Genomic DNA, 16,643 nt, shown 5'->3' with positions numbered 1-16,643 from the left:
CACGAAACTTGCAGAGAGCACCTCTCTCTCTCTCTCTCCCTGCCTGCCGCCAAAAAGAAGTGGGCGCGCGGCCGTTCCCCCCTCCCCCCGCGGCACGTGACCCTGTTTTGAGGAGGCGGTCGCCCCGCCCCTCAGCGAGGGAGGAGGGAAAAAGGGAGGGAGTAGCGCGTAAGAGGAGAAAGGACAGTGTGTGTTTTTACTTCCCCGCCCCTTATCCCCCACGTGACCTCCCCCTCCCTGGAACGTGGCGATGTGTAATCACGTGACCCCCGTACGCCGAGGAGGGAGGGAGGGAGGGAGGGTAAGTGAGGGGCGCGCATGCGCGTGCGTTTCTGTGCGTGTGGTTTCTGTGTGTCTGTGTTTCTCGGCGGCGGCGGCGGCGCGCGCGCTGCGTACGCGACGGATCTGGCTGCGAAGATGGCGGACGAGGAGGCCGAGCAGGAGAGCAACAGCAGCGGCAGCAGCAGCAGCGTCGGCCTGGCCTTGTCTCTGCCGCGCTTGACCGAGCGGCTGCGGTCGCTGGAGGCGAGGCTGAGGGAGAGCGGCGATCCGGCCGCGGCGGAGGAGGCGGCCACCGAGTACTGCCAGCAGCTCTGCCAGGTCAGGAGGGGCCTGGAGGAGGTGGCGGTGGTCGTGGCCCGCTTCCCTCCCTTCCTTTGGGGCCATTGGGCAGCCCTTGCGCAGCCCTCCTCCTCCTCCTCCGCCGCCGCCTCCTCCTCCTGTCGCCCCGGGGCTCGCGCTCGCTTCGCCCTTTGTTGTGCTTCCTCTGCTGCCGCTGCCGCCTCGCCTCGCCTCAGGAGGGGCCTTTGTCTCCTGATGGCGGCCAGCCTCTCTGTCCCCGACCCAGCAGCAGCACTAAGGAGGAGGAGGAGGAGGGATTGGTTACTCCCGATGGGGAGAAGGAGGGGGTTGAGGAGCCCTGGAGATGGAGGAGGAGGAGGAAGGCTCCCTGGCCCCGAGCCCCTGTGGCTGTGCCATCCCCTGCGCCCCCTCCCCTCTGGCCTACATGGCTGGCCAGAGCAAGATACTGATGTGTTTGTACATAACACAACATCCATTCCTGCACGCAGAGGCCTTCCTAGTGTTTCCGTACCCTAAGGACCATCCAGTCCAGCCCTCTTCTGCCATGCAGGGAGACACCGTCAAAACACTCACCAGGCCATGCCCACTGCCTGAGCACATAGAAGCATAGATTCAAAGAAGAGGTCACAAAGAACCACCTACTCCAACAATACAAAATGGAGGGAAGTCATAGAATCCTAGAGTTGGAGGAGGCCACAAGGGACACCCAGTCCAGCCCCCTTCTGCCATGCAGGGAGACACAGTCAAAACACAGAGAGCCATGTGTGCTGCCTGAGTATATAGAAGCATAGAGTCATAGAAGTAGAAGAGATTGCAAACTACTCTACTCCAGCCTTACAAAATTGGGGGGGGGGGGGATGTCAGAGTATCATAGTGTTGGAAGGGACCACAAGGACCATTCAGTCCAGCCCCTTCCTGCCATGCAGGGAGTCTTAATCAAAACACTCACATATAGAAGCATACAGTCTTATAACTAGAATAAGATTACAAAGAGCCATCTACTCGGACCTTACAAAGTGGGGGAAGGGAGTCATAGAATCATAGAGTTGGAAGAGACCTTAAGGACCATCCAGTCCAGCCCCTTCTCCCATCCAGGAACTCACAACCAAAGCATCCCTGACAGATGGCCATCCAGCCTCTGTTTAAAGACCTCCAAGGAAGGAGGCTCCACCAGACTCCCAGGAAGGAGTGTGTTCCACTGTCAGGAAGTTCCTCCTAATGTTGAGGAAGCAGATGAAGGGAGGGGAAGGACTTCCACAAGGCCTCCTTTCATAAACCCCTTCACCAACATCAGTCAGGCTGCAATCCTTATTGTTTTGGTTGTAGGTTGCCTGGAAGCCTCCATAGAACAACTCTTGGTTGATTTCTGAACTTCGCTGTCTCTTTCATTTTACGTTCTCTAAGAGGCAGATCAGACCTGAGAGCCAGCATGGTGTGGTGGTTTGAGTGTTGGACTATAACTCTGGAGACCAGGGTTTGAATCCCTATTTGGCCATGGAAACCCACCGGGTGGCTTAGGGCAAGTCACAGTCTCTCAGTCTCAGGGGATGGCAGTGGCAAACCCCCTCTGAACAAATCTTGCCAAGAAAATCCTAACATAGGTTCACCTTAAGGTTGCCATAAGTCAGAAACGACTAGTAGCCACACAACAACAACAACAACAACAACAAAGAGCTGCTTGTGATGTCTGTAGTGCTTTCTCAGCATATATGTATCTACTGCTCTTTCCACCAGTTCAGATGTGTGGATTTAGGCATGGGCATTTCATTTGTGCATGGGAGCCAGCAAGGTGTAGTGGTTTGAGCACTGGACTAGGATTCTGGAGACCAGGGTTCGGATGCCAGTTAAGGCATGTAGTCCCACTGGGGGACCTTGAGCAAATCCCACTCTCTCAGCCCCAGAGGAGAGCAATGACAAACCCCTTCTGAAGACACTTGCCAAGAAAACCCCATGATAGGATTGCCTTAGGGTCGCCGTAGATTTGAAATGAACTGAAGGCACATACACAATTTCAGCCTCCAATCATAACTCATTCAAGAGTTTTAACTGTTTACTTATGTGCTAAACCAGTTTGCAGAGCTGTCATAAAGAAGATGTTTGTAAAGAAAGTGTTAGAAAAAACTAGTCACAGTTTCTTCAGCACCTGTTTCTCTGACAAGTCATACAAATGTAAGTAAGGTTTATGATCACATTTATTGCTGAAGCCAATATGAAAATTATGTTAAATAATTTAAATAAAAAAATCAGCAAGACCTTTACAGAGAAAATTGGCATAAACCTGGTAGCTGAATCTGGCAATTTCAATTTTATAGCCATAAACTCTCTAGGTGTTTGTGAAAGATGAATAGCCTGCTACTCTGCAAAAATTGTAGAATGTCATCAAACTGTTGTCCAGTTCTGTCTCATGCTTTGTTGTTATTTTTTGTTAAATGCCCTCGAATTGAATCAACACATGGCGACCATGTGGGTGAGACACCTCTAAGACCCCTTGTCTTCCACTGCTCTGCTTAAGTCTTGCAGATCCATCCCCATCACCTCCTGATTGAGTCTGTTGATCTGGCATGTCATCTCCTCTCTTTCTACTACGCTCTGCCTTTCCCAGCATTTTCGCTTTTGTAACGAGTCATACTTGCTCATGATATGGCCAAAATACGACAGCCTCAGTTTAGTCATCTTGGCTTCCAGGGAGAGTTCAGGTTTGATCTGTTCAAGGACCTGTTTGTTTGTTTGCTTTCGATGTCAGACCTTCTTTCTCCTCTCCTTCCCACTCGGGCCCTCCACTCTGGTAGTCAGCGTCAGCTGTCTGAGCCCCCGATTTTCTCTGACCCATCGCGGATTCACCCCTTTTCACTTGCTGCCCCCACTCCTGGAACCTTCTTCCCCCGCGAGACACAAGGGCCATCACTTCTTTAACCAGCTTCAAAACAGCGTTGAAGACCATCCTATTCAGAGAACCGTTCCCAGGCATTATCATTTGCTATTTGATGTTCTTTTTTGTTGCCTGTTTTATTGAACCATTTCCTGTATTGCTATGTATTTTATATGTATTATCCTATTATTTCTTAGATTGTACACCATAGGCAGGTTTACTCTTATATATTTATTGTTTTTGTGTACAGCGCTGTGCAAATCTACAGCGCTATATAAATAACAACAACAACAACAACAACAATAATGTCCACAGTATCCTCAGCTCCCTTCTCCAGCATCACATCTCAAATGAGTTTATTTTCTTTTTATCTGTTTTCTTCACTGTCCAGCTTTCATATCCATACATATTGATGAATACAATCACTTGGATGATTCTACCTTTAGCACTCAGTTGTATATCTTTGCTCTTTAAGATTTTGTCTAGTTCTTTTGTGGCTGGCCTTCCCATTCCTAGTCCTTTTCTTATCTCTTGACTGCAGTTTCTGTTCTGATCAGTGTTTGATTCAAGGGATGTGAGTTCTTTTAACTATTTCCGTTTCCTCATACGTTGAATGTATGTAGGTCCTCTGTGGTCATTATTTTTGTTTTCTTTCTGTTCAGAAATATGGGTGCCTTTGCACTTTCTTTCTTGACCTTCCTTAGTAATTGTTCCAAATCTATGGTGTTTCCTGCTAGTAATATGATGTCATCCACACATCTTAAATTTATGATGTTCTTTTCTCCTGTCTTCACTACTACTTCTTCTAAGTCTAACCCTACTCTTCATATAATATTTTCTGCATACAAGTTGAACAAATAGTGTGACAGCATTCCTGCCTGACCCCTTTTGCCAATTGGGAACCATTGTTTCCAAATAGTCTACAATCTAACAGAAACCCTCTTGTCCTGAGTACAGACTCTTCATGAGAACTATCAGATGTATTGGCACTCCCATATTTTTAAGAGTGTTCCATAGCTTTTCACGATGTAGTCAAAGGCTTTGCTATAATTTATAAAACACACGCTGGCTTTCTTTTGGAATTTCTTAGTGTGGTCTATTATGTCTCATGTTTGTATTGTGGTCCCTAGTTCCCCTACCTTTCCTGAAACCTGCTTGCACTTCTGGGATTTCTTCTTACAATGGAGTCTATACTGTAGATCTGTATGCGAAATTAATGCTATGGCCTGTTACAGACAGCCAAAATAAAGCTGCTTCGAGTCACAGTAGAGGTATGGTGTTTCAATGATGCATGCATCCTAAGAGTCCAGAAGTCGCACCAAAGCCACACTCCAGCCCTAAGGACTGGAGCGTGGCTTTGGTGTGGCTTCTGGACTCTTAGGACGCATGCATCATTGAAACACCATACCTCCACTGTGACTCGAAGCAGCTTTATTTTGGCTGTCTGTAACAGGCCAAAGATTCTATAGTTGCTGCAGTCTTTTGTTTCTCCTTTTTTGTGGGTGGTTTATTAAAAAATAACACATATCCCATCACATTAACATCACCTTAACATCATATGACAAGACCTAATCGCACAACATAAAAAGAATACAACATATATTACATACTACAGAAAAGACAACAAATACAAAATGTAGTGGTTGGGATGTATATTGATCATTTCTAGTCTATTAGCCTGCGTTTTGTTTTCCATATTTCTTGGCATATTTTAGTTAATACTGAAGTTGATTCTGTATGTGTGAATTATAGCAGTTCAGAAACAATGAGGAAAACCAGTGTGATGGTTCAGGCTGTAGATTTGTGGGAAAGGTCCATGCTCATTCCAATAAGAGGTGGATAAAACTCTATGGCTGAATTATTGCAGTGTGCCTTTGCGTCATTTCCAACTATGGTAGCCATAATAGAAACTGATCACGAGGTTGTCTTCACAAGATTTGTTCAGAGGAGGTTTGCCATTGTCTTCTACCAAAGCTGAGAGTATGCAACTTGCTGAAAGTCATCCAGTGGGCTTCCACTGCTGAACAGAGGTCGGAATGCTGGTCTCCAGACTCGTAGTCTAACGCTCAGACCATTGCACCACTTTGGACAAGATGCCATGCCCCAACTAAAGGACTCAGGTTGAAATGAACAGGATTGAAATGAATCACCATTTATGTACACCCATTAATTTCAGTGTGTCTGCAATAAAGAGGGTTAACACTGGATTTAGCTCTACAATTTAGTATGATCAGTTCTATAGTATGATTTCATAATAAATAGAACAGAAATAGTTTTTTATCCAAGAGACAGTCTTTATTTAAAATATTGATGCCTGCATTTTAAAATGTCATACAAAAATTGTTATTTTAAAAGAGAATTTGAATGCATGTATATGCATATAGTTTTGCATATTTTGTAGTTTTGTCCAATAGCAACTGTTTTGTTGGTGGAAAAACAAGTAATTGGAACTCATTTAATTCAGACCTTAAATATTTGTACTGGAAACATTAATTGTTTTAAATAAGGATAAAATTGCATGTTTGAAATAGCAATATTACTTTTTGAATCTGTTAAAAAAGAATATATTGATGCTTGATTTCACTTTTTTTATCCTGATTTTATTGAAAATGGAACTTTTAAATGCAAAAAGTTTTGTTTTAGTAGAGTACTGTGGGTTATTTAACTGGGTGATACTGGGCTGTGGCATTGGGCACTGTGCCATATTGGTGGATTTTAGTAGAATGAAGATAACAAGTGCTGTATCAACCATAGTAAAATATTGTAACGTAAGTACAACTACTGGAGTGGTTTTATAAAAGAAGAAATTCCTCCAGTTACATGTACAGGTTGAGTCTCTTATCCAAAAAGTTTGGGACCAGGGTTTGGATTTTGATTTTTTTTTTTAATTTGGATTTTGGAATATTGGCATATTCATAATAAGGTATCTTGGAAATGGGGCCCAAGCCTAAACACGAAATTCATTTATGATTCATATATACCTTATACGCAGTATCCCTTATCCAAAATTCTGTAATACTCCAAAATTATGGCTAAGGAATACTCAGTCTGTATAGTCATAGGTTTTAAAAACTGGCATTTCCTAAAATCCTAGAAAGTCAATTTCATTAGGAGCTGTGTTCAGATTATCACAGCTCAGTTTCATAAACAGATATAACAGGATGTTTCACTCATCCATGCACACAGTCCCTTTGCACTACCCTTGATGCCATAAGCAAACAAGCCAGAAGGCTGTTAATTATAGAGGAGAAACAGACCGTCATGAAAAGCCAGCTTCTAGACGACTTGGAGGTGTGGCATACAGACGATGCATGACCCCAAGACACCCAAAAGCCAGCTTCAAGATGGGCAGCCGCCCACATGTGGTCCAGCTTCTGGGCGCCCTGGCAGTGCAGCGTTTACATGCCGTACATTGCCCAAGCACTTTAAAGCTGGCTTCCCGCTGTGGCAGGGTGGAAAAGCTGACTTTTGTCAGCGCAAAAAGGAGTGGCTCTTTGCCGCTCCTTTTTGGGCAGCTTCAAAGCAGATTGGAGCCACAGCTTGCTGTTGCTGCAGCCCCAATCCACCTTCAGAAGGGGCAGCTTGTTTCACCCCATAGTTTCCTATTTCTGGTAAATACAGAATTGTGGATACCAGTTTCAGGTCAAGTCAGGCTATTAAAACAGCTTTGAACAATGGTCTAATATTGTGCCTCCATCTGCAGATGGTAAGCACTTTCCTAATCTAGACATAAGAAACCATGGTTAGATGCTTTCTGGTTTAATAGGTTGCATAACATTGTGAGATTTTCGTAGATAAACTGATTCAGAGTGGACAGTACTGAGTTAGATGGTCCAACATTCTAATGTGATATTAGGTAGCTTTCTATTTCTAAAGATGTTTAGAAATAGAAAGTTCCATTGTAATTCAGAGTGCAATCATGTTTTCACTTTGTTATTTTTTCTTACTTAATATCTGACTTCTTTCATACCTAGGATAGTGGGAGCCATTTCAAGATAACCATTGTTTACCTTAAGGTAAACACATAGCACTGACTTACTGCAAATTGAGAGCCAAGTTTGCATAGTTCTCCTTACCTCTTCAAAGCAACTTCTGACCATCATCTTCCCTTTCCATCATTAACTATCATTTTGCATTGCACATGTAGAAACATAAACAGTAATTAATACCAGTGGTATTGCATTCTCAATCTTTATTTTGCATCAGTGTGCCTTTAATACAAAACCATGAACTGGAGTGTTCTCCTGGTCCAAGGTAACTGGACATAGTGACAAGACTCCCCCTGTACACCTAAAAGAAGCAAAGAGCAATGCCACAGGAGATGCCTGTGGAGAAAAAACACAGGTAAGCTGGCCCTCTGGTACTTACCTAAGTAAGATCCAACATTAAGGTAAACAGTGGCAGTACTGTAATATAAAACCCATCTTTCTCCTTGGAGATTGTGTAGAACAGTGGTTTCAAACCTTTTCCATGCCCCCACAGCCTTAGGATCTATTTGGTTAATGTTCACACCCCCTACAAAACCAGTATCACATTTGAAGATGAGGAAGTTTAATTTCTAATTTTTAAACCGCAAATTGAACCACATACAATACTACAAATGAACAAATTGAACTGAAAAAGAAGCTTTTAACTTAGTGGATAAAATGTCAATCTAAATTGAACAATTAGATTCTAATTTATTCAGAAAAATCTAAACTATTGTAATCGTAAAATTCTCTCCTTTTGATTAAATGAACAATGGGACTATCTATCCAATACAACCACCTACTATCACTTCTCAAGGCACGCTGGGAGCTGGCTGGGTGATTCATGACTTGTCACTCAAGAACACAAACTACTCTTTGTCACAGCCCCTGAGAGTCCATCTTGCACCCCTTGGGGATGTAGACACCCCAGATTGGGAATTCCTGGTGTAGAGGATAAGTACTGTTGAATTGGAAAATTAGTTTTATTTTTGCTAACAGAAATGTTGAAAATTCAGATGAATAAAGTTATGGTGAGGCAACATTTATAAAATGGGTTCTTGGTCATAAATTTTAACAAATGAAAATGGTGAGCATGTGCACATCATATAAGACAGGACACTAGCACTCGTACATTTGAGTTAAGAGTCCTAAACCACATGTATAGCTCCATTTATAAACTATTTGGAGGTCTTATGACATATACTGCTGACAAATCTCCAGAACCTTACTTGTATGGGTTAGCCATAAGGAATTAAAACTTGCAGAGATCCTGAAACTATGGAGAAACCCGTTTTCAGGAAGGAGGGGTTGAAATTTTTAATAAAATTAAAATAAATGCTTTACTTATTTTTCATATGAAACCCATGTTTTTGTTTTAGCACCATAAAATACCTCATAACTTATTTAGCATAGTGTGTGTGTGTGTGTGTGTGTGTGTGTGTATACACACACATCCACCCACCCACCCTCGCCTTCAAATTGCCTGTTGACTTATGGCAACCCCATGAATTTAATAGAATTTTCTTAGGCAAGGGATACTCAGAGGTGGTTTGACTGTTCCTACCTCTGAAATGTAGTCTACAGTACCTGGTATTCAACAGTGGTGGTCTCCCATCCAAGTACTGATCAGTGCTAACCGTGTTTAGCTTTTAAAATCAAACAGGATCTGGTGTCTTTAGAGTATTTAGGTCCATGTGCTACTTGACATAATAATAAAATTTAAAAATACAGAAGTCTTGGTTTTCTAAAGGCAATTGTGATTACAAACATCCCCCATTTTTTGACAGCTTGTTTTTGAACACTTTGCTCTTTCGACCATTTTAAATTAAACCCAGAATCCGTATAGTCTATGTGTGGTCCACTCATTTGACTATGTGTTGCTTTAATAGTTCTGGTTATACAGTGATTTAAAGGGACAAAAGAGTGGATGTTAATTCTTTGTTTCAAATGGATTGGGAAGGTTGGGTTTTTACTTTTGAGGTGGTAGTTAACGCTTGTTTGGCTGAGGCAATTATGGACTGGGCAAGAGAGGCATTACTAATAGACTTTTATTTTTCCTGAAGAAATATTGAGACTCCTCTGGCTGAATGGGGGAGGGATGCTGTTTGAATCTATTTGTTCTCTTTCCATGCAAGGAAGCGTTTTGGCTAGGAAGCAACATAGGCTGAAGAGAACAGTTAAGGGAAAGTAGAAGAGTGTGCACAGGCTTGATGAGCATAGCTGGACTGGTGATGAGCAGCCCGCCTTTGGATGGCTGGGGAAGAAGAAGCACCTAGCACCTCACCGCCATTGCTGCTGAACAGCAGGAAACAAAGTCCAGACAGCAGTGCTGGCTCTGTGATGTTAGTGCGCAGGCTGCCGATAGGCTTTTCAAGGAGGAAGAGGTGGTTTTGACTCGGCTTGCTGCACCAAATGAAGCCAAGATGAAACTGCCGCTGCCACCTCAGAGAGCCTACAGCCAGCCCAGGCAGTTATATTACGCAGCTAGCACCGCTGTCTAGATTCTGCTTCCCTCCACTCAGCGGCAATGACAATGAGGCATTGGTTCATCTTCTTCAGATGATATAAATATACTTCAAATGGTACCCCTCTCCAGTTCAATTCAGGTGTCCCTGTTTATTTGACAGATTAGAAAGAGCACCATTGGTTCCTCATTTCAACCATTTAAACTTTTTGACATTCCATTGGTCCCTAACCTATCAAATAAGCAGGGGCTTTCTGAATATCGTATACTAAAGGGAGAGTTGCATACTATTGCACTCTCTGCTATCTAAGCATATGTCTTTGTTTTCCCATATGAGAAATATAGGGAAAAAATGAAAACAAGCCACAAAATTTTAATTAAAAAAATTTAAATGTATTATTTAGATAGAAACAGTATTTTATATGATCACAGTCTTATAGGCGGGGTACAGACCGCCCAAAAACAGCAGTCTGCTGGCGCCTTGTTTTGCTATATGAGGGAGCCACAGTGGACAAACTGCACGACTCCCTCACGCTGCAAAAAGAACCCGAAAAAAAGCTGGTTCTTTTTCCGGTGCATTTGTGATGCCCGAGTGCACCAATGGCGCACTCGCGATGTCACAAGTGGGTCGCGACATGTGGACGCTAAGCGTCAGTCACGTCAAAATGGTGACACCCATGTGTACAGGGTGCCGCCATTTTGATGTACGGAATACGTGCTAGGGTTGCGGGGCGTCTGTAAGTGACGCCCTGAGGCAACCCTACACGTATTCGTTACGTGCTAAAAGGCTCGTCTGTCCAGGGCCATAGACTAGCAAAGCATAGTATTTTATTATGTAGTCTGGTTTACAGATGTTCATAGTACAGAGTCTTCATATTTTTCCTGATTAAAACCTTGCTTAAAAAGCAGTGCATTGATTCCAAAATAGAAAATAATTATGGCAAGGTTCTTATGTTCTACAAAATTTCCAATTTTCCTAGTGGGCAAAATGAAAATTTGTCTGAGATGAAATGGGGGAAAATCTTTTTTTTTTTTTCCTTTCCCAAGTACTTCATGTTTCTAACAAGTTATGTAGCAACCTTTTTTAAAAACAAAACAAAACAAAAAATATTTGCCTTTTTTATACAGTGGTTGCTCAAATTGACCAGATAAAACAGAAAACTATTTTTGGTTACAGTCTGCGAATGAAAGGAACCTTTCTGGTGGACAGGATTGAGATTCAACAAGTTGCCCTACTTCAATGTCTCTTCCCTATGTCCCAGCTCTTCAAAGTTAATTGGGGAGGGGGCATGAGAGATTGCAGGAGAAATCAGTGAAAATGGCCTTTTCCCCTGCCCCTCATCTGAACTGAGTGTGATAATCAGCTCATTTGAGGTTCCCATAAGCAAGTCCAGCCATTATAGGGAAGATTAATATGATAAACAAAATTTAAAAATATTTTTTTCACATAACAAATGTCTTGCAGGATGACTGGATGGATCATTTAAAAAAGTCTGACCAACTTGATTGCAAAAAATTCTAACAAAAACTGGCCCTGAGTGTTAGGGCTTTAGAGATAATAAGCAACATCCTGAATCATGTCTGAAATACAGCAGGCAATGTAAATGAGATTCATTAATGTATGTTTACTGTTAAGACAAGATGTCTTGTGGGTATTGGGGCTCAGGAGATGGGTAGGAGTAACACACCAGTCTTGAATAAGAAATTGTTACTGCTTAACTTTTAATATTTAATAGTTTTACATTAAATGTTTCTTGAGGTCTTATGAGAACTTGTCTAGTCCATACAAATGGAGGATATTCACCTATTTTCAGTCTATTATATTAATCTGTCATAAGCAACTTGAACACTGCTGAAAGGTTTAATTGGTTTATGAAGCCTGCCTGGGCCAGTGGCCTGTTTATATGGCTGGGTTTTGTTTTGTTTTGTTTTGTTTTTTGGCAGATTTAAGATGATTATGTTATATGTGACAAGTTGAATATGGATTTAAATGTCTCACTAAACCCAAGTAGTAGTCCATAGCTGTATTGTCTATTAAAAAGGACTTCCTTTGAGCACCTGATGAGCCATCCAAAAAAGGTTTCTGAATTTTTTGTATACAGTAGAGTTTTTCCTGCAGTTAGCTATTGGTATCCTTTAGGTCATTGCTTCTTGGGCGATCTGTTGGGTCTGACAGTTTTTTCCTGATGTGGCAGGGACTGGTACCCTATTTGTGCCCATTGGCTACAACCATTTAGTTCCTAGAAGCTCTGCAGGGACTGGCAGCAGATGGCTTGGGGGCTAGCACCAGTCCACAGTCCAGTACATTGAACAGCACTGCTTTAGGCGTTACTGATATAAAAAAGAGATCACATCTTGTATTCACATGCTGTAGAGTTGCAGAATTGTAAGCCCTTCTTGAAATGTGATCTTAGTATTCCTTATTTAAACCCCAGAAACCTCAAAATTACATTTCAAAATGCATACATAGTTTGTTGAATTATACAGTTACAAGAGGGAAGGGTTCCAAACACAAGAAAACAGGACCACATTAAACAACTACATGTATTCTAAACTTGCTGAAACAAGGTACAGACAGCAATAAATTCCATATACATAATGCAAGGTGACCACCCTCTGGAACTCGTGGGGCTGATTTGTTGGCCTTCTTAAGTGAAATTATTCTCAGTATTCAACATGTCAGTCCCCAGTAGTGCATAAGCTCACCACACAGTTAGAGATACACATACCATTAGTGTTTTTATGGCTATCTAAGGCCTTGCTGTACTTGCCATTGTGGTGACAGCACACATAGGTCTGCTACGAGGGATGGTAGGAAGACCTGCATCCAACCTTCCTGCTCCTTAGCCTTCTACTATAATGTTATTGCTGCAGCAGGTGACCACAGATCCCAGAAGTCATTTTCTGTTCAACCAGTGCTTACTTGTTTGATTGTATTGTTGTCTTCGTTTTATAACAAATGTCTTCTTCCACAGTGCCTCACTTCAGTCAAAATATTATACGTTGACATAAACTGAAAAGATACAAAAAGGAGGAACAACTTGAGGGCATTAAATATTTGGAGGGAGTTTACCAGAACAAAGTGATAATTTGTGCATGGGCATTTATATTTAGTTGAGGTCAGGCTGCTTTTTCTTTGCTTGTTTTCTTGTATGGTTATGAGTGGGGCAACTATCCAGTAACCCCTAGTCCTTTAGACTGGCTGCTTTTCGTGTGTCTTCCTCTTGCAATGTCAGAGCAACTAGAAATTTACTCAGAGTCCTTGGGGCACAGATGAGTGAGTAGTCACTGTGTATTCAACTTCACAATGTGGGACTAAATTCTTCCTAAGCTCTTTTCATCTTCCTAATTAAAAACTCTGTTCCAAGACACCATTCCCTGGGGTCTAAAATAGTTTTCATAATGCTTATATTCCACAGAAGAACTGCAATTCTGTGGAATGAAGCAATTATGCCAGTTAATCAAGTGGCAAAATATTCTGATTTATTTAGTCAAAATTAATACAACAGTTGAACTGACCTCATGCAGTAAATTGTGATGAATTTCTATTGTATTAGTCTTGTATTTAAAAGTTTCAGAGACCTAGAGCGGTATCTAGTCAACCATTTCCGCTGATAGAACAGGCCAATAGAACAGGTCCCATCAATAGGGATACAGTATTGAGCAGTATTGAGCAACAATTATTGTGAGTTCTTCCTTTGCACCATTACATTAGCTATGTAAGACTTCACTCTTGTGTACCTGGGAGTAAACTCCATTGAACTCAGCTGGACTTGCTGTTCTGTGCAAAATTCTCAGAGTTTTTCGTTTATAAAAGCTAAGAACTTATTTTTAGCATGTGTTCACTGTTTGGAAAATCTCAGAAGGTAGAAAAGCTTGTATTGGATATATAAAAACGTCATACGCAGCGCACCGCATGCACAAGCCCCATTATTTTCAATGGGGCTCGAGCATACATGCTATTTGTTTTATGCGGGGGTCCAGAACGGATCCCTACATAAAGCAAAGGTGCACTGTACATACGGTAGCATTCAATATTGTCTGTTTTACTTGTGTCCCTCTGTAAACCATGCCGTTATACTGTCTTAGTAGTGGATTGGTCCCATTGTTTTCTCAGCTTTATCACATGACATCACGGTTTTCCCAATGCTGTTGTGCTGTACACTCATTGAGAATGTAATTACAGTGGATCCTTGTTATACGCGAGGGATCCGTTCCGGACCCCCCCCCCCCCCCGTATAGCAAAATCCGCGTATGCTCAAGTCCCATTTGTTCCAATGGTGGTGTGCGTGCACGCGTGCTGCCATTGGAACAAAAGTTCCTTCTCCCTCCCCTGCCTCGCTTCCCTCCTCCCTTCCCTCCCTGCCTCCCTCCCTTCCCCTCCCCTTACTTACCTTTCGTCGCAGCGGCTTGGCCTCCGCCGCTGCCGCTGCGAGGGAAGTTGGGTGGCGGCGGCGGAGGCCAAGCCTTGGCTTCCTCGCCAGCGCTGCCGCCGTGAAAGGGTACGATAGCGGTGCCAGAGGCCTTCAAGGCCTCCTGCACCGTCACCCGGCCCCCTCAGCGCCACGGAAGGGGCGGGTGTCGGTGCTGGGGCGCTCTTGGCCTCTAGCACCGGTATCCGGCCCTTCCGCAGCAGAGGAGGCCGGATACCGGCGTGGGAGGCCTTGAAGGCCTCCAGCGCGGCAGCCCTGCTTCCTCCCTGCCGCCACAGGAAAGGCCCAGTGGCGGTGCTGTTGGGGGCCAAGAGGCCTCCAGCACCGCCATCGTACCCTTTCACGGCGGCGGCCGACTTCCCTCGCGGCGGCGGCGGAGGCCAAGCTGCTGTGACGAAAGGTAAGTAAGGGGAAGGGAAGGGAGGGAGGCAGGGAGGGAAGGGAGGAGGGAAGCAAGGCAGGGGAGGGAGGAGAAGGAAATTGTCCCCAATGGCGGCGCGCGTGCACGCACGCCGCCATTGGGGACAATTTCCCGATTTGCCATCCGCAGATGCTCAAATCCGTGGATGGCAAATCCGCGTATAAGGAGGACCGACTGTATTGCAAGCTTACGCTCAATAGCCAGTTTGAGTGTTGATGTCTCATTCTACTTCATTGTTAGAGCAATTGGTTAGTACGGGGGTAGGGAACCTACAGCCTACATGTACTGTCACCATAAGGAGATAAAACCTCCTTCAGCTTGGCTGGTGGTGAGGCATGATGGGAATGGTAGTTCATCAGAACCTGGAGGGCTGTAGGTTCCCCACCCCTGGATTAGTGGGTGTGTTGTGGGTGCAGTCTGGTTGTTCCTCCCTTGATTCCTAATGTTTTCTGCAGGGAAACCTTAGACTACTTTCGGTGCTTGGGCAGGAAAGACAAGATTTCTGATGAGAATAACTGTGCTTTCTGTGGTCTATGCTCTTGAAAATCTTTTCCAAAAAAAATGTGTGTGTGTGTGTGATGTAGATATTGTTTGCTGTTACAGTGCAATAATGCTGTGATCCTGATCTGCTTACCATTGAAAGTCACTATTCAGATGCCTTTACTGCATGATGGTGTTTTCCAAAGATGTCTCCATTGCTTTCCTGTGGTGCCAAACACCACAGTCTTACTGCCATAGTTACTCTTTAAAATTATTTTTAAGGTAATAATGTAATAGCGCTATGTTGTCATGCTGTAATAACATTATTAAAGCTTATTCAGTAGCACTGATGTATTTTTCAACAGGACAATATGAAACAACTGACTAGCATGATAAGGAGTTTTGTTTTTTATTGGAGAAAGATATCAAAAGTGGCAGAGGATGATGTGTACTGTTTCTCTTCTGTGCCACCTCTTGCAATGAGAGATTGTGGCACTGTGATGGGTGTGCCATAATGATGATGTTCTGTAATAATATTATTATGGCTATTTTTAAAAAAGAAGCAAATCAACTATGAAGCACAAGGCAGAGCAAATGGGTTATGATAATGGCATTAGTGCAGATGAACAAACTAAATCACGCTATTACAGTACAAATTTGGCAAGGTTTTGCCAGATCAGTTAGTTTTGTCAGTACAGTGGATCCTTGTTATACGCTGGGGTTTGGTTCCAAGATCCCCCGTGTATAACAAAATCCGTGTATGCTCAAGTCCCATTAAGTATAATGACATAGCAAAATGGTGTCCCTAATAAAAAATGGAACATCAAGGTAAATTTATACTTTTTTGGAACATTTTCAAACCGTGTATGCTTAAATCCGTGTATAAAAAATCCGTGTATAAGAAGGGCCGACTGTACAACAGCTTTTGAATGGTATAAGCTGGCATAACAGTGCGGTGTGATAATGTCCTCAGACTTTCTTACAAGTATTCAATCTTAAAAAGTTATATTTCAGACCCACACTTTCAGTTCTTTAATAGAAGCTGAATAGCATTTAAAAATTGTAAAATGATGCACAGCTACATATTTATGGTAACATTTAAACACATTGTTGAACTTCCACATTGTCATTATGAGAGAAACAGAGAAGCCCCTGCAAAAGGAGCTTAGTGTGATACTGCCTAGTGTTGCTACTTTCCATCTTTACACACACTTAAACATGTATGGATCCATGGGAAATGCTGAAGCTGCGACCAAGCTGTTCTGCTTGCCTTGTGGAGATCTTAGGAAAGGGGAGTGATTTTACATTATTTTAGTTGTGGGAAGAACTTGTACTCAAACCAACTACTCCTTGTATTTCTTTGTCCAGCCCTATTTACTAAAGAATTCATATCCCAAAGAAGACAGGACTTGAATGTTTTAACTTT

The 16,643-nt window shown here is 42.9% G+C and overlaps 1 protein-coding gene across 1 annotated transcript in view; it reads left to right on the top strand.

The window, feature by feature from the left end:
• The first annotated feature begins 371 nt into the window (after nt 1-371).
• ZNF292 (zinc finger protein 292) overlaps nt 372-16,643 on the top strand; it is a 51,965-nt gene continuing 35,693 nt past the window's right edge. Inside the window, exon 1 of the mRNA XM_089530798.1 lies at nt 372-600. Within this exon, the coding sequence (XP_089386924.1) occupies nt 418-600 (183 nt within the window). The 5' untranslated portion in view covers nt 372-417. The remainder of the gene's footprint in view (nt 601-16,643) is intronic.

Source organism: Sceloporus occidentalis, unplaced genomic scaffold (assembly GCF_023333645.1).
Source record: "Sceloporus occidentalis isolate IW3139 unplaced genomic scaffold, rSceOcc1.0.p SCAF_6, whole genome shotgun sequence".
NCBI lineage: Eukaryota > Metazoa > Chordata > Lepidosauria > Squamata > Phrynosomatidae > Sceloporus > Sceloporus occidentalis.
The sequence above is the reverse complement of the archived record's forward strand: the minus strand, read 5'-3'. Positions and strand labels throughout refer to the sequence as shown.